Source organism: Carcharhinus amblyrhynchos, chromosome 15 (genome assembly GCF_965287045.1).
Source record: "Carcharhinus amblyrhynchos chromosome 15, sCarAmb.v2.hapA, whole genome shotgun sequence".
NCBI lineage: Eukaryota > Metazoa > Chordata > Chondrichthyes > Carcharhiniformes > Carcharhinidae > Carcharhinus > Carcharhinus amblyrhynchos.
This window is the reverse complement of record NC_137338.1, coordinates 27978727-27998268: the sequence shown is the minus strand read 5'-3', so window position 1 is coordinate 27998268 and position 19542 is coordinate 27978727. Positions and strand designations below refer to the sequence as shown.

At 36.2% G+C, this 19542-nt stretch overlaps 1 protein-coding gene across 12 annotated transcripts in view; it reads right to left on the bottom strand.

Moving 5' to 3' along the window:
• Positions 1-696: 696 nt before the first annotated feature.
• The window catches only part of LOC145353186 (sodium/myo-inositol cotransporter-like), a 28421-nt gene continuing 9575 nt past the window's right edge, over positions 697-19542 (bottom strand). For 4 of the 12 annotated variants that reach the window (XM_080203665.1, XM_080203667.1, XM_080203666.1 and 1 more), the window contains one exon: positions 697-18193. In XM_080203665.1, coding sequence (XP_080059791.1) covers positions 15709-17859 — 2151 coding nt within the window. In that variant the 5' untranslated portion in view covers positions 17860-18193 and the 3' untranslated portion in view covers positions 697-15708. The remainder of the gene's footprint in view (positions 18194-19542) is intronic. The other 8 variants (XR_013888665.1, XR_013888664.1, XR_013888663.1 and 5 more) reach the window with 8 other exon arrangements.

Sequence of the window (19542 nt, the reverse complement as noted above, 5' to 3'; positions counted from 1 at the left end):
ATACTGGCTATTGCAGTTATCAACTATGTAGCACAGAACATGCTCCTATCTACATTAACAGGGACAAAGTTGAAGTGGCCAAGACTTAAGTTTCCAGATGTCCAAATCACCAACAACCTGTCCTGGCCCCTCCACCCTGACACTATAGATAAGAAATACCTTTACGTTCTCAGGAAGCTAAGGAAATTCAGCATGTTCTGCTACAACAATTTTTTTCCCCACAGATGCACCATAGGAAGCATTCTTTGCAGTTGCTTGGTATGGTTCTGAATACAAAGGATTGTAAATGTAGCCCAATCCATCATACAAACCAGCTCCCATCCATTGACTCCATCTACACTTCCCACTGCCTTAGAAAAGCAGCCAGCATAATCAAGGTCCCCATGCACTCTGGATATACTCTTCCACCTTCCTCCACGGAGAAAAAAAAGATACAAAAGTCTGATCACGTACCAACCGACTCAAGAACAGCTTCTTCCCTACTGCCAGACATTTGAGTGTACCTATTTTATATTAAGTTGGTCTTTCTCTAGACCCTAGCTATGACTGTAATACTATATTAAACATGCTCTCCTCTCCTATGTACTCAATGAATGGTATGTTTTGTCTGTATAGCATGCAAGAAACAATACTTCTGACAATAATAAATCAAAATTTCCATAGATTTTAGAAATTCAGATTGGACAAAAGACTCTAGAATGAGTAATTTGAATTTTATTAATTTTCAGTTCAGCAAAACAAAAAATTTACCTTAATACTATTAAAACAAGAAAAATAGGTTAAAATATCAGCATCTTAGAAGTGTTAATGCACTTCAAGTTCACATTTCTCTACATTAACAGTACAGTATGAAAATTTTTCCTGAATGGTGTTCCATCCACATGTTGCATGTACAATTTCATGAAGCATACCTTTAGTTAAAAAAAAGGACTTGATGTACTCTCTCTGGAGGCTCCCATTCTTGATCATGTGTGAAGCAATTACTCAGGAAAATTTTACATATATGCACAAGACACACAGGTGAAGTCAAAAGTTATTTCATTTACTTCAAATCCTTGGGTATATTGTTGCTGCAACCCAGAACTTTCATCATGAATGACAACATCTTGCATCTACCTATGTCACATCCAGTTTTGCTCACAGACCAAATTTCCCTATTAAGCCAATTTTGAGCTAATCAGTCAAGAAAATCAAGAAAACTCAAATAGATTCTCCCTCCATAATAAGGATAAAATGCAAGTTTTATTCAGCATCTTCTCTGCAGTTTAAACTACAGCAGAGTGGAAATTAACTACTCAATCAAAGCCAGTTGTGTTTTCACAACTTGACAATAAATCAAAGTGAATATTATAGATTGGTCCAAGCTGTCAAAACTGAAAATCTATTAATATAGATCTGTGATTGCATGGAGAAATGCTTGTAAATATTCCAATTTTTGCCTGCAATGCCAATTAAGGGGTTATAGATAGCACTACTACAGCATTCTCCCTCAACTGTTCAACAAGCGCATGTTAGAATGCTTGATTATGGTTAACCAAGTAATCCAATTGGTGCTAATATATGGATAAGTATATCCAGCAGAGCGAAACATGACACTTCTGCTGCCAGTCACTACCTTGATATGTATAATTTAAGTCAAGGTAGTTTTTAAAGTGTAGGAATGCTTCTGCAGCTTTGAAATTGATCCGTCTTATCCATCACCACAAAAGCTTGTATTTTTGTGTAAATGCTATGCCCTGAATAGCGTATTGCTAAACTTTGATGTATAAGGCGTGTCAATTTCAAGTACTCTGTCACAAAATTATTTGTCATGTCCAAAATTATTTCTAAATATAACAACTGATTTTCTGACAGCAGGAGTTTGAATCTCCAACATTCAGGCTTCACTTTAACAAGCACAAAAGGTGCAATATACTGAGTGCTAAGAGTCAATACAGATGGTTAAGTGAAGTGAGCCATTAAATGAAGTATGCAGGCAGCTGGCTTGTGGATAAAATCCACGTTGGTTATCAGTCAACATGGGAGAACTAGCTTGCTGTAATACACCGGGTACCTGCATAATTCCACCTATATAGAAAAATAAATCAGAATTCAAGACACCTGCTAAGTTGATACATTTAGACATAATTTTGAATAGGGTATCAAAAATTTCATTGTCATTAGGCCAGGATAAGGAGGATAAGCTACCTTTGATGGGATTTTCAAATTGTATCTAAAAAATTATATTCACTTTATTCCATTCATTTTCTGGATGCCAGTTGCTTCAAATGGGAACCTTCAGACTGTGTACACATCCTCTTTTTAAAAGATGGATCTTGACAAAAGATTCTGAAAGTTAAAAGACACAGAAGGTCAAGAGAATGAAAAACCTCAACACGTTATACAATTTTCTGATCAGTCTGATAAACAGAAGTGGGTTTATCATTTTTGCCAGTAGTACATATCAGAGTACATATCAGAATACATACCAGAAACAACAACATACTTCAGATTATTGAGTTAAGCAATAAACATTTTCACAAATAAACTTTTAAAATCAAGAATCAGTGCGAGAGCACAACTGAAAGAACACCTTGGTTCAAGTAGCCAAGGGAATAGTTTTTGAACAGAATAACCTCATTTGAACACTCAATAGCACTGAACAGTTTGAACTCAAAAAACAGAATACCTTCACAAAATAGCAGGATACAGAAAGTGTAATAAAACATGACATGAACTGATACATTAACTCCACAAACAGTTTTCTATCAGTATTGACAGTACACATGAAATTGAACCTACAACATACTATTTTCCTAAAAGACAAGGATTTTAGAACAATCCGTTACCAAAAATAACATTTAATTTTTACAGTAATCTGAATTAACATACCAAATTCAATCATTATAATAACTAAGTTCAACTTTAAGGGCCCAATGTTTCCTTTAGTCCAGTCAGAAGCATGCACATTAGAAATTAATTTTCCTTTGGTGTCCATAGCGTAATGCAGAAAAAATGTTGACATCAACAAATATTAAGTAGACTTGACATCTATTTCTCAAGTGCCAGATATACAATTATTTTTGTGTGGGCGCAGGGAGAAGCCTGCTAAGACAGCCAGACAATTAAGGAAACAATCTGAATTTACATAGTGGCTTGTTAGATCTTCAGATCTCAGGTCAATGCACAATGAATTAGTTTGCACATAGTCACTATTGTTAATTAGGCAGTAGTACAGAAAGAACCCACTATGAGATGAATGATCAGTTAGGCTGCTACTAGATGAACTTTGCCCAAGACACACATCATGGTGCCTTTTCTGAATATTGCAATGATATTTTGTATATACATCAGAACAGACAAAATTGACTTTGGTTTAATGTCAACTGAAGGACAATGCAGTTATCTCATTAGTGCATTGAAAAGGTGCTTAGATTGTGTTCATATCCTAGAATGGGGCCTGAACCCTCAACCTTTTGATTCAGAGGTAGGAGTCCTACCACTATACCAACATGATAACTAGGATTGGTTTAAAGCAGGTCCCTCTTGGGAACAGAAGGAGGACCTCCTGTATTTAAAAAAAACAAATTAAACACAGAATTAAAACCCAAAAGTGATTTAGGGTCTATAACTCTCACCATAATGATATGCAATGGCCTTGCACTTGCTAAAAAAAATTCGAAGATTTGGTGTGTTTCATAATGCACATTTTTTTCCTGTTGAGCACAAAAGAAAAATTTGAGCCCTTAATGTTTTAAATTGAAACAAATACATCATCATAAAGCATTGAACAAGAAAAAAAGCAATTCAAGACTGTACTTCCAATCAGTCACATAGAATTTTAGTTCCTGAAGCAAACAGTTCCTGACTTGACTAATTTCAGCAGTGACCCCACTGTTTCAAGTAATAGGTACCCCAATTAATTGTATTTTGCGCAATTCCATGGCCACAACAGGGCTGGAAATACAATATAGTGGAACAATTGAGATTCTTATTTTTTAATTCCCAATGCTAGATCAACTGTTCATCAAGCTCAGCAACTGCATCGTGGGAATCTGTTCAGTTAGATTTACCAAGGACATATCACCACTGATGTTGTCTGAGGCTTTTCTATCTGCAATCAAAATAATTTGTATGCCACAGTACAGGGATAGACTCAAATCAGAAACTGAGTTTAGTGGGACTTGAAGCTACGTTTCTTCCCAGAAAGGGGAGTGAAAATTAGAGAGGTCAATCATACCTGAATGGTCCCTAGTACCTCCTTGCAGTCAGTTACAAGGGGTATTGATGATGCCCAGTCAACAAGCCTTGCACCCACCTCATGTACTGAGGAATCAGGTCAGGCAAGCAAGCAAATGAAGGAATAAAATCAAGAAGAGAGGAAATTTATCATACTGTACTCCCACAAATATTAAATCTTAAAATAATTCCTCACTTGTCCATATCTTTCAGAGTTTTGAAGAGACCTGGATCATATTACCTCTCAAATCTTTCCTCCAATCATTTCTCCAGTTTAATTCAGTGAGTCTCAATAATACAAATGCTAGATACACCCCTGGCAAGCCCATTGGCTAATCAATATCCTCTGGAAAAGTGTCCAAAACTGCATACAACATAGCATGCATTGTTTACATCTTACCAATAAGATTTAAAATAATTGTCTTACAATCAGATATCTTAAAAATGTATTTCCTTAGTTGACCATCATTGTAAACAATTTCATATTCATTGGATAGTTTTAGTGAATAGTCAGATATCTCCACTCCATTCTTTACAGCCCCTCCTCCATACGGTTTGGAATAGTGTGAATATCAGGAAACTCAGAATAATTTCCTGTAGAATTCCAAAACTTATATTTGCCTCAACAGAGCTATATACATTTATCAGCACCTCAATCTCAGTCAAAACAGTGAAGACACCATAAATAAAACTAGGAATGCTAGAAATATTCAGCAGGTCAAGCAAGTCTGTGACTTGTTGAAAGGGTAAATCTAAAACGCAAATTCTCTTTCTCTCTCAACAGATGCTACTCAACCTGAGTATTTCCAGCATTTTCTGATTTAATTTCAATTTCCACCATCTGTGATATTTTGTTTTTAAGTACACCAAGTTTATCTTTAAAAGCTTCAAATTCAGAATTTAACAAGTCTTTTCCAATGCACCACCTGTTTCTGTCTTATCCCATTTAGTCTCTGCTCAGAAACATTTATCCATTATTCATGCAATACTGGCTTTTAGTGCCTTCATTTTTCTCTCGTGGTGCTCTACTGGCATTTAACGCTTTACTGATCTGAACACATTAGATCTCAAAATCACCGATTGTCTCTGCAATGAATTCACAATCTTGATTTAAGAAATGTGCCACATCCCATCATTTCTTGACTCCTGTATTCGGATCCAACTTGCGTCCCTTAAATATTCCACTTGGCAATTAACGATTTCTTACTGTTGCCCATAATCTCCTTTTCCATTGTTTTTTTTTACTCTTTTTAAACACCCATTTATTTCAGATTTATTGACATAGCTTTTGTGTAAACAGATACCACCTGCTGGAAACCTGCAAGCATTTGGAAAATTTTAAAGCTAGTTCAGTGATTTTGCACTTTTTCAGGACTAAAGGGCGAACAATCCATCAATGACTAGTCCTGTTAAAGTATGTTCATGCGGGCTTTGATGCAATAAAAAGTATACCAACGATATCTATCATCCCACCAAATATTTCCTAAAGGGGTTAATTGCTTACTGAGGCACAGTTCCACAGAAAGAAGTATTCTCTTCTACCTTATTCAAGTGGCCATTATTCATGTTTCAATTTTTTGTGCAATAGCCTACATATGAGAGGATGGTCACAGCCAATTTCTGACCATATCCTTATTCAAAATCCATCTCTGCACTTCCAGCTAGAGATACTGGACAGTATTAGAGGAAGAAACAACGTGGGCCTTAGGAGACTGGTTTGGTACCCCTTCCACTGCTCCCAGATTAAAAGGTTTGAACCTAGAATTTAACTCGCTTTGCCACCATGGCAAGAGTAGTGAGCAATAGACAGCTTCACCCTTTCACTGACCACATCCCCCACCACTCCCATCCAGACATATCAATACAACACATATACATGCACCCACCCACCCCAACCAGCCAGGTTGCAAGTTATGATTGATAGGATCTGCCAAAGAAAGTGGAGAATGTCTGACCTTTGCGTTATTGTTGTTCCTTTTGTGCACCAACGCACCATATTTAGTCTGCTTCTAAATCAGCTCTGGATAATGTAAACCTGTAGAATATACGCAAGAACTGATCCCCACATACTGTAAACTGAAGCAAATCTGTTAACATTATGACTAATTGATAAATTAAACCAGCTCAATTTCAATAGGAAGTACCTGTAATTGCCACTCTATCCAGCTGACTAGCACTCGTTTTATTACTGTATTCTCAAAATTTGTTGCATAGCAACATGTCATATAAGTATGTCTGAAATTTAAAGTAATTTATAATTTCAAAGTGAAAATCCACAAAATATAATTCCAGTGAGAACTGATTTGGTACCATTTACCTCATTTGCTCTCTTCCACATGCAAGCATATAATAGTATCTAAGAATAAGTAAATTAAACTAAGTTATATCTTAATAAAAGCAAAGTAGTCCAGGTCAGAAATTTATCAAAAATATACAAAGTCTCTAATGCATTAACTTGGTATTATGATAGCTATTAGCCTGAAGGCAACCTCTATATCAAATAAACTACATTACCTACCTCCACAGAGGCAGCGCAAAACGATAGCAGCAATTTTTTCACAGGAAAGGGTAGCCATAGACATATGGTCCAATGTACTGCAGTTCATTAATCAGAGATCAGAATCAGCAAATTTTTGAGAAGCTAAACAACTACATATATTGGCTTGGTCAGTAATAGAGTATTAGTTTACCAATCCTGTAAAGTATTACCAAAGTGGATCAATTTACAAAATTTGTAAAATAACAAATAGTTGGAGAAACAACTAAATTGTCACATAAGGACATCAAATGGGTTTATGGACATCCAATTGTAAGGCAACAATCAATCATTTTAGCACACTGGACAGTGGTTAGGGACTGATGCTAGCATATGGTGGCTTTAAACAACTCAGTATATACAAAACATTGGGAATGATGAAGAATCTATCAATGGTTCAAGTTTCTTTTGCCCGGAACACTAGGTTCCTTTTTTTTGAAAAACTGGAATGAATTTCCATAATGGAAATTGTGTTCAGTTGTTTTGCTTCAGAGGATTGTGATTGGTCAGTTTTTTTTGTTTTTTAAATTTTAATGAGTAGCGTGGCTTTCAAAGCGCTTCCTGGTATGGCTTCAGAGTCTCCACAAATATTTCCCCTGAAAGTAAAAGAGATACCATTGTACTATGAACAATTGTTAAAACAATTTTGCAGGGAACAATAAAAGTGCTCAGCCAATCTGTTTCACTCTGGTCTACTTAAATTTGACTGCCAAAGACACTCCAACTAGTTAAAGCCAGATAATTAAAACACAGTCTCTCTACATGTGCACACTAGTTGCACATATATAAATCAATTGCTTACTTAAGTTATAGCTCAAAATTAGAATAGGCTGTAAACAATGGATTCTCATTCACATAAAGCAATGCTTCAGTAAGCTAAACACTGAATTTAATCAAACCTCCTTGGCCAGACTGGCTTTCATCTGAATGTCAATCTAGAATTAAAAGCAACATAAAACCATCTAGACCTCAGATTTTAAACTTAAAAATAATATGGGATATGATACATGTACCTAACATTAAACATTTTATCAACATTGTGTAAATGGATTATATACTATATTGGAATACATATATTCAGGACAACATTGTTCATTTTCAATGATGCTCCAATGGGTCAGGTAAATGTACCAGCAAGGAAAATTTTAAAGTTTACCTTCAAAATAAAAATGCAATCTTCCACATTCAAAGTGAACCTTTCTGTTTAGTGGAAAGTTTAACTGGTTGTGGAATACAAAAGGAAGCAGTTTATGCAAGTCATTTCCAGAACTTTTGACAACCATGGTCTTTTTGTGCATTGTTCCCTTCACAATGAAGTTCTTCAGTAGCATCCACTGCAAAATATTCTTATCCATATTTTTATACAAAATGTGTGGATGTTACATAATTAAAGAAGCATGAAAACCAGGACATGAATATTTGAGCCTTGATATCAAAGCAGCTTAAGGGTTGTTTCCTTCAAATATACTTTAGAAGCTTGCATACAAATCGAAAAAATTATGCTTGAACAAATAGTTTGTTTTGCACAAAAGACCTGTAGCTAATTTTAAACCCTATAAAGCGTACAAATTTGCAAAGTATGGTTTTTCAGATGCTTTTTAAAAACCCTACAACACTAACAAAATGATAAAACTTAAATTTGTTAAAGCAAATTGCAGGCTGACTGAAATAAAATTAACTGTAACAAAATAATAAGCTTTTTCAAAAACAAAGCTGGATGGAGGGTGCGCTAGTGTACATAGTCTTTCAGAACTTCCAATTTGTCCATATTTGTGTAGTCAGGTTGACATATTCTGATTGTTGACTGTTACCTTGTAGAACTTGCTGTAACAAACTCTCTCATAACATACTATTGGGTGTAATAATTGAGAGTCAATTTCCCCTAAACTGAGACCATACAAAATCTTAACCCAAATTAATGCGCCAAATCAAGTTGATTTTCTGGGTTTATGCAAATATTTTTAAAATCACCTAATCCATTTTAAATCGCATTTATAAGCTTAAGATTTAATTCAAGGTGTACAAGGTTGGTTCCTTATTTATTGTTCACTCACACCAAAAAAAATTTCATTCCATCATTCAGAAGTAATGCATCACCAATTAAAATATTAGTATGCTATTAAGAGCACATTAAGCATATTGATTTCAAAAGATTAATGGGGGAGTGGTGAGTGATAAGCAGATCAGTTGCAAGATCCACCCCGCAGCACAAACTAACCTATCAACATTATGTGCAGAATAATGCTCTAAATAATTAATTCTATTCACATCAAAATGGAGAGATTTTTAGCTGAACAGTAAAAATAAATCTGGTGTAAAGTACACAAACATACAGAAACTCTTAATTGCCTGGTATTTCCCAGAAGTCACCACCCAAATGGATCTATGCAATGACGCAATTACTAAACATTACTTTTCACAAATTAGTTTGGCGTCCTTTCAAAAAGTTTGTTATAGCGAGATTAGTGTATTACAGAAATTGAAACAAAATAAGAATCTGACACAAACCAAAGCAATTTAGCCTCTCCCTTCAGCATCCACATCTCTCACCACCAAACTGCCAGAATATTGTGTCTACATCCCACACTTTCACAACCTTAGGTTCTCAGACTAGGTCTAATCACCTAGGTTTGACCAGCAATACAGGGCAACAGATTTTTTTCCTCCCCAATCAAAAATTTACCAATATAAACAAAAAATCTCTTGAGCATCAGAACTGTAACTAAGGAATTTAAACCAAACTGGATCCAAACTGCATTCACAAACCACTCATCTATAACAGTCGCTTCTGATTTGGCTTCTATGTGGATCACTAATTTATGTGAGAATTAACTGTTTTATAACCTGCCTCCAAGTGGTTTCATCATGATCTTGAGCTGGGCAGCATGCAGTTCCTGACAGGAGGGGGCCATTGGTGCAGGTACAATGAGAAGTCATTTTTCACTTACTAAATCCGATTTTTTAAAGAAAAAGCCAAAATTCCTGGGAAAAACTTGCTCCAATGCTTGTTATCGTTGTTCATAAAAATTAGAGGAGATGCTCCATCTTACCCGAGACCAATGCATTTAAAATCTCCTCCTGGTTTAAAAACAAAAGCATATTTCACCAAGGCTCCATCTCTGATAGGTGTGCTTCAGGTTAAACTGCATTCAGCAAGCAAAGCCAAACAGGCTATGAAATGCTCACACAAAAACATCTTATTGGATTCTTAACTGGACTCAATAGGGTCCTGAAAATTTGCCTAAAATAATGTAGCATTTTCCCCTCAAACTATAGTCAGATTTACCCAATAAGGAGTTTAAGGATAAGATGACTGAAGCAGTTAGAGACAGTCAACAATGTAGCAATGAACATAATTCACATGCAAGTTACACACCTGGATCATGTCAATATGGAAATAGAACCTGTGTGAATGGAGAAAACAGTACACTATCACTGATATGCAGACTCTGTAATACAATATTATAAAGCTAACTTAGCAACCTTCATGAACCAGCTGAGAGCCACTATCTAAGGCAGGGTGCCAATCAATCTGAACTACAGCACAATTTTAAAATTCCTAAAGACTAACATCTGCATTGAATTTACCAAGGTGAAGGAAAGGTGTCCAGATCTACATGAGGTTATACATAGATTAGTTTTAATTTGCTTGACAAAGTAAAATGGACGAGAATAGGAATGTCCTGGGTTACGATCACTCATTTCTAATCAACTAGTTGATCTCAAAAGAAGCCACCATAAGATCCTGAAGTCAATTTTTCTTTTGGCTAATGACTATCATCTGAATTGCAGCAGCCGTTCAAACCTTCACCTCACTAAATCTCTGTGTATAAATTAACTGAGTTCCAGGTGTTAAGCTGCTGCGTATCTTTGAGAACTCCCAAACATACTGCCTCTCAAAAAGGGACACAGATGTCACTTTTGGGTGCAATACAGAAATTATTTCCTATTAAATTACCAAAGAGGACAGTTCAGATTAAAAATCCACTAGATTCTGAACTGGAAGAAACAGTTAAGAAGGAACAGGGGAGGCACTGTTTGAGACACAGAATATCATGGATTTAATGTCACCTCAACTATTCTACAGAAGCGCTACAAGTGCTTTAATAACCTTTAATAGAGCATAAAAAGTTAGCCACATCTTCCAGGAATGTACTTCATTAAAACAAACATTTAATCACTAACAATGACCTCCCCTCATCATATTGAAACACTTTATTCACTTACTATCCATGCTCAGATGACTGCATGGTACCCTTTACATCTAATCTCCATCTGGAAATGCTCTTGTACTCATTATATGCAATCATACTATAATCTTCATGTGGAATACAATTTTTGCTCGTCATCTTTGAGCATCACCATAATCGGCAGTATACAAACACTTGGATTTCACTGTATATCTCAGTTACTGAAGCCAACGTTACCTTTTTAGCCAAGAAATCTGAGAAATCTCTTACCCCCAAGGAGGATGCACTCAACGAAAAGCTTACTGCATTTAGCATTATTCACCGATTGCTTCCTTCATGGAGTACAGCCAGAAGCATTACTTCTGAGAAAATTGTAAGCCAAAGCATTTTGATTTTTAATAATCTCATGCCTGAATATATAAAAGTGTGGTGTCTTGCACTTCTTGTGCTGGCTAGCCAATCTGGCAAACCACCAGTGTCCCTCTTCCTCTGAGGAAACAAACAGGATAGTCGTCAATAGATGTCCACATAATGGGGAGACGAAAAGGTAAGTGACAGTATCATAGTATCCAATTTTTGGATCTTGTGCTAAGTAATTGATAGCAGCAAAAACAAGTTTGCAAGAAACAGGCTTTTTGCAAAACCTAAAAACATAACTGTTTCGATCTCACAATCCACTTTTATCTTTTTATTGTATTTCGCTCCTGTGAAATTATGGATCTCGGTTATGGATCACTGGACTTGTCGCTTCCTCAGTTTCATGCACCCAGCCAAACAGGTGATAACACCCACCTCAAAACTGGACAGCCAACAGAGGGTGATCTTGGCTATTAATCTTCCTGAACTAGGATGAGGGATAAAAGTTAGATTTCAAAAAAAAAAATGAACATCTAGGATTGAGATTAGCCCTACCACTACTAATTCACTCATCATCCCAAACTCTCCAAAGAAATTACCCAAGTTACACTTGTCAAATATATTCCCACTCATCAAAAGCCCTAAGCAGTGCAATACCTCTAACCCAACACACAAGTCCAAGTAACTTTCCTAGTTTACCCCTAGTCATATCAACAGTCAAATACTCGAAAAAGCAACCCAACAAAGCATATTAGCATTCTGCATCATAAATTCCTTGTAGCACCCAAACTGAACAAACTATTCAATTGAATCCAAAATCACAAACGTTCAAAGGGGAGCCTGGACACACTTTTCTGTTACATCGCTAACATACCCATAATGCAGTTCATTCATAATTTGATATACTGGCTTTGCAAAGCCAGTATATCAAATTAAGCAAATAATATCTGGTGCCTAAAAATATCCTGTCTATATAATTTGTTTTCTTCACTTTCCTTTTTAATCATGGTCTTCATAAATAATATTCAGCAATGTTACAAGGTAGTGCCATTTGATGTTTCAACCACCTAGTGAGTACCATGCTCAACTTAAATTGTGTTGAACGACACCTAAGATTGACCACTTTTTCCAGAAGAATGGTTTGAATATAGTTGATTGTAAGCTTTTCTTCCAAGTTACAACGAAAGATGCACAATCCAACTTCAATTTCTCTACTGAAAGCATTTTTTTAAAAACTAAATTTTTTCAACTCTTTATGCACAATGTGCACACAAGTCAGCCAGATGGGTTAGCAAGTATCCAATATTAAGTCATAAAACCTAGTGCATCTAATTTCCAGCACATTAATTATGCTTAGTCTGCGGCCACATACAAAAAAGTGACTTAGTTACTATATACAGGAGTGGTTCCATTTTCCTTTCTTTTCCCCTGCTTCCCCCAAAAACAATGTCTACTTAGAAAAAAAAACTTGTTCGCATTACTGACAGCAAAAATGTGTCAAATTGCAGAAGTTCCCATACTGTACATTAGTGAATCATTGCAGCCCATTCTTAAGTATCACTAACATATGCTGATTAATAAGTTTCAGATAAAATGAACACTTAGCTTTGCACTGCCAAAGACTACATTTTTATGCCAAGTTCAAAAATACAATATTCTATAATTAGTTACATTTGAGTAATCAAAAAAGTATTAAAACCATCTCTAATTTAAATAAAAATTTGATAAACCAATATATAGTGAATTTAAAGTGATATGTTGTTAACTGCTGCTTTTAGTAGAGTGGAGGATAGGCAAAAGACAAGAAAATAAGTTAAATTTATGCAAAACAATATCCAGTTGTCTGTTCAAGAATGGGTGCAAGACAAAGAAGCACATGTGGGAGATGTATGAACTCAGATTATTTGCTTCAGAAATTCCTTCTTGGGTTTGAAATGCCTGTTGCATATTAAGTTTGTAGATGTAAAACAGGCATTGAACTCTTCTAGACAAAACTACGTGACGGAAAAGTAATCCCAGGAGATTTTTTCAAATGTGTCAGAAAATAACCAGCATCTTGCAGCTAAGTTTCAAAACATATTTGTTCGTTTTCACATCAGTGAAACAAGACTCCATGGAGTAAAACAATGCCCTCAATCGTCAAAGCCTACAAGATTGGACATTTAGCCACATTCAAAACTGCTTTAAAAAGCTGATTATCCAACTGAATATTTGCTTCTGTAAATTAGAATTTTGAAAATACAGTCCACTGGATTTTAGCCTAATCTGCCACCTTGAGTGTTTTCCAGAGGAACAAACAAGACTTTACTGTGATTAAGCAGACAAACTGCAATGCTAAATAATTCAACTGGTTGAAGACACCTCAGCAAGTTAAGCCCAACAGTTTCAGTCAATTGACGTAAAGATGTTGGAATACTGAATTAAGTACTCAAATGCAAAATTTACGATGTTCTGAATTAATTACATTAATAACCTGCATCTGTTGAGTGCCATCAAAATGTAGAAAAAACCCTAGTGCTTTGCAGTATGAAAACACAGAAGCATAAGGACTGAGAGATGGGATAAACAGCTTTACTGAAGAGTTAAGTTCCAAGATGAATTTTGAGGCATAGAAAAGGCAGAAGAGGTCACAGGTTCCAAAGAGCAGATGCAGTCAAAAAATGGTGAGAGGAGAAACACAAGCATGTATAGGAATGAATCAGAGGGCCAAGTTTTCAGGAGTTTTAAAGCTGAAGGAACTTGCAGAGTGGGACAAGAGCGTAAATTGATTCAATGATTCTATGAGCATGGGGTGTCAGTTTGTCACTAGAGTTCAGCAAATTGTAAGAGATGGCAAATGAGAATGCAGTGACTAGCAGTGTTTTAGATAGCTTGTTATCAATGGAGGTTAGCAGACCAACAAGAAGGACATTATCATTGTTAAGATGGAAGTGTAAATGGGATACACAGGAGTTTTAGCATACATCAGAGCCAAGATATGTAATATTGCTGATGTGGAAGTAAACAACGTATAGAATGTAGAGTTTAAAAGCACTGCTTGGTATTAAGTATTACACCAAGGTTAAAAACCACCAAAAAAAAAGGAAACAGTAGCAAGGGAACAATACTTCATGGCAGCTGCCTAAAACTATAATCTTCACATTGATCAATCCTGTAAGTGCCTAGTTTTCTCCTCCAAAGTTGCTTGATTGATACAAAAGGCATTCAACGGGTTGAAAAAAATTGGTGGCGATAGAACTAAGAGTCTTCAAACACATGGAAGGAAGCCTATCCTAGCAGATGACATACATTGCCAAGAACCAGCACATCCATCAACAGGAGATTGATTTTTGGAGTGGAGTACTACACACATGACAATTCACAGATGGATGAAAAACATTTTAAATATGCACTTGTTGCATCTGGATTGCTTTGGATAGAACCACAGAAAAGGCATTGGAAGGTAATTATTAGCCATGTGCAATTACAAAAGATAAAGCATCATGATTGAAGTTACAGAAATGTTATTCAAGATTTTGGTAAGTACCATCAGCAGGTAGCAACCAGACTGAAGCAGGTTCTTTCAGAAGCGATGAACACACAGCAGGCAAGAGACATGTTCAAAAACTTGAAAGGAATGGAGTTAGAGATACAACCATAATGAAATATTTGGGCAATAGCGAAATGGACAATTAGATGTTTGGATTGTCAAGTTTCAATTTTCAAAACTTTCAGAAATGTACACCAGGTGCTGAAGAAGAGATGCACGATTTACTTAAGCTTTAGATTTTTTTCTATGCCAGTAACATTTTTGTATTATGAAGAACGCAAATTGCAAATAGCAATATTTCTACTGTCCTTACCCTATGCTGTTGTTTGTCCCAAAAAACATTCTAAATGAAATTTATACAGAAACCTGCACACATTATTCTCTTACAACTATCAGTCTGTTGCATCTTCACTCTCCAACTCCAGCAACAACATTATACACAGGATGAAGTAATTAACTTCTAAATTGTATGGCTGATTTTAATTAGCAACGGTCAATTCATACAAGGTTGTGGGGTTGCATATTGGTTTTGGGAATTTATGTTGCAACAGCTACAATCTGAAATCAATTCAGATCCTTCACTCCAGTCAGTTATAAAGCTACGTATGCCAGCATTCTGCAGAAAATAGAATAGGAAGAAAATAGATACCGCCTCATCAGACAGGGGGTCTTAAATGCTGGCCTCATTACATAAAACCATGCCAAACTAAACATATTAATTCAACAAACATAAAAAAATGTAAAAATACATCATCATTTAACCAAAGTGACTCAAACTATAGCCTGACCTTTACACTTCTTAAACTTTTTCAAAACTGGACCAAACAAAAGGGCACATCATCTCAGGGCAAGGGAAATGGGAACACACTGTATTAATTTTACAGAGAAAAATAGATAAACATGAATATGCCAATGGACCATACAACAACAAGTCCAACATTTAATAAGAATTTAATTTTTGGACTCTCCTGCAACATTTCTAAGGAAATAACTTCATTTTCTACAGAATCTTTTGCTGTTTTTTTCATGCTGTAACTTTTGATTCCACAACACTGATCAAAATATTGCCACCATATGTTTCTCCTTTGCAAGTCATGTTCCTCTTTGTCCATTTGGTCCACAGCAGTTGTTTGGCCATTTATAAAACGGTCATTTTGTATCTGATCTTCAGCAATACATGTGGAGCTCACAGATTTGGGATCACCACTTTCGGGCATTAATAGAATTAATTCTATTTGACCAGCCAGTGGAGAGGAATCATCCTCTTTGTGTTTAGAATCAGAAATATCTGCACTTCTGGTATCAGTACATGCTACCAAACTTTTGTCTGTTAATTTATCAGATTCTTCCTTCTGGCAGCTTTCAGTGATTTCTGTGTTTTTTAATGCCCAAAATGTGGTGTTGGAAATCAGCTCTCTGAAAGGAGGAGGGGTTAGCAGACTCACTACTACTGCTGTGATAATAGTGGTCCAAAACAAAATGGCTGCTACATACATGTAGTGAATGTTTCTGATAAAACCTGGTCTGGTGTCAGACTGGTCACATTCCGGCGTGTGATATATAAAAGCAAGAATCAAGCGCGTGATTCCCAAAATAGATCCAACCAACCCTCCACAGAAAGCTCCCTGTTCATTGCAGCGCTTCCAAAAAATACCAAGAAGAAACAATGCTGCCACTGGTGGGGTGAGATAATCTGCTACCTCCTGAATGTAAAGATACATTTGTCCTCCCTGCATCTCTACAATTATAGGAACCCAGGCAATGCTTACAACTACCATGAAGACAACAAACAGACGACCTACTATCATAAGCTCTCGAGAGCTGGCAGCCTTCCGAAGATGCTTATAAACATCAAGGGTAAATATGGTGCTGGCACTATTGAATATGGAATCCAAATCACTCATTAAAGCAGCTATCATGACGGCCATCATTAGGCCTCGAAGACCTACAGGCAAGATTCCCAATGCTAATCGTGGATAGGCAATATTTGAGCAACCTGCCCTGCTGCCACATACTTGCATACAGTGCTCTGGATTAATGCAAGCAATCTCATCAGTAAAAAGAACTCTAGAAATCATGCCTGGGATGACTATGATAAACATAGGCAAGAGTTTCAAAAAACCAGCCATCAGGGTTGCCCCTTTGGCATGAGCAATGTTTTTTGCTGCCAAGACACGTTGCACAATGACTTGGTCAGCACACCAATACCAAACAGAAGCTGGTGTTTGACCCAACAGGAAACCAGGCCAAGGAATATCCTCATCAGTTGGCTCACGCAACATCTTTAGAGAATCTTCTTTTGGGTGAATGCGGCAGGTAATGGTAGAACTTAGGTTGAAAGAAGCAACAACTGCTGTAACATTTGGTGAGGCTAGCATATATTGGTGCTTGAGTTCTTCAAAACCTCCCACCTTGACCATTCCCACAATCATCAATGTTAAAGCTCCACCAATCATAAGAATGGCCTGCAGAACATCAGTGTAGATGACAGCCACAAGTCCTCCCGTGACAGTTAATATTGCAGTCAACGCAATCAAAACGATGATAGAGAGATACAAGTCCCAACCAAGCGAGGCTCGAATGAACAGTGCACCAGCATACAAATCGATGGAAAGCTTTGTGAAAACATACAATAGCAAGGACAACAATGCAAAATAGATTTTTATTCTGTTACCGCCATAACGTTTAGAAAGATATTGTGGCATGGTATATACACCAGACCTGATATAGACAGGGATGAAAATCCAACCTAATACCTGTAAAATCAACATTGCATTTAATTCCCAAGCTCCCACTGCAAACCCACTGGCTGCTCCAGATCCTGCCAACCCAATAAAATGTTCACTGCCAATATTGCTGACAAACAATGAAGCACCTATTGCCATCCAGGTCATGGAGCGTCCTGCAAGAAAGTACCCACTCACAGTACTTCTATTGGACTTCCACATCACAAAACACCCAATGCACAATACAAGAATAAAATAAAATCCTACAACAGCCAAGTCAGCTGTTTCCATTAACCCAAACATTGTTACAATACAGGTTTACTTCAGGTTACAAAAGGATGTTCAGGCAAAGACCAACCCTGTTACTTGACAGCAGTAAAATAAAAAAGGGGAGAAAAACAACATACAATACAGAATGGTAATACTTTGTCCTTTAGTTTGCTGCCCTGATCGAAATTATGAGATTCCAGCTGTACAGGTACTGGGATGCCAACTACTATTTATCTTGTTAACTTCACTTCTGACTATTTCTCATGCTCTTTTTAGTAGCATTCCACAAGACTGCAAGTGCTTAAATTGTTGGTGTTGAATTTCTTAGCTGTTGCTGACAGGTCTACTGAGGAATAGAGTTAGACTCCTGCAAGACAGCAAAGACAAAAAGATAAAAAAAATCAGAATTATAATTATCAGGTTTATACACAATATAAAAGTTAAACACCTGAAAAACAAGAAACTATTTTCTAAATATCGTAATACACCCAACGATATACCAAAAAAGCTATGTCAAAAAAATGTAAAAATGGTAGGGTAAGCCAAACACATGATTACTATCACCTGGCTTTCTTCCACAGCCCACCATAATTAAAAGACAAATGTACTAATACATACTCATTATGGAATGAATTAAAGCATCCTGGGCATGGAAAGAAAACTGGAATTATAAAATTACACTTTAGACTGGGGGGCTTTATGTAAAAGGAAACCAAGCTATGCAACTGCAAACTCGTTAGTTGTAACAATCAAGAAAGAAATAATCTACTTTAGTTAAGCCAGTGCCAGACAATTTATACATTTTATTTGCAATTTCTCAATTCCACTTGAAATGCCAAATGAAAAGTTAGTTTTAATAAAAGATTGTGCCATCACTTGCAGCAAGCCCAAATCATTTTGTAAACACAAGTTAGAGATATAATTGATTTATTCTGTTATGGTTTGTGAAACCATAAACCAAAGGTATAAAACCAATTGTACAAACGGGTGTACATGCACAAAGTTGTCATAACGTACATAAGTGGATTTATAAAAGCACTGAATAAAAACTGTTGTTAAGCAAAGAACTTGAGTGCTAATTTGCCTCACTCAAAATCATGGATTTATAAGCCCAAAATAGCTCTAGAGCAGAGCTCCATAACAATTCACTGTAAGAAAACAAATCACAAGATTAGAAAAAGGTGACACATCTTATGCATCACATAGCTGTGGCACTAAGACCAGTTGTCAAAAGCATACAACACACATTCAAGTCACAAATTCATTAAACACACTTACTGTACATTATATTTGCTTAAAAGCATAGAGATTCACACTTCAAAGCATATTATTTAGCAAAATGCTTAACAGTGCTAACAAAAAGCTATTGAGGTGTCCATTATTCAAAACAATCAAATCTGACAACTGAACTAGGAAATGGTGATAGGCTAAAAACATGGCACAATCAATAAAATGAGAAAATTAAAAATGTTTTTCTGGGAACAGAAGCACATTGAATGAGTTCAAATCATAGCACAGTCATTTATCCTCAAAGGGTAAATTTCACTATATATAGCACTCAAGGTACATTGCCTTCTATGATTATCTGAACTACCCAAGGAAAGGTTGTTGGAAGAATAGAGCACGAAGTCCAAAGTTAATTCTTCTAGTACTTAGTCTTGCATTCAATTGCCTTTTCAAACACCCCCAGCATCAATTCAATTATCACTCCAGGTA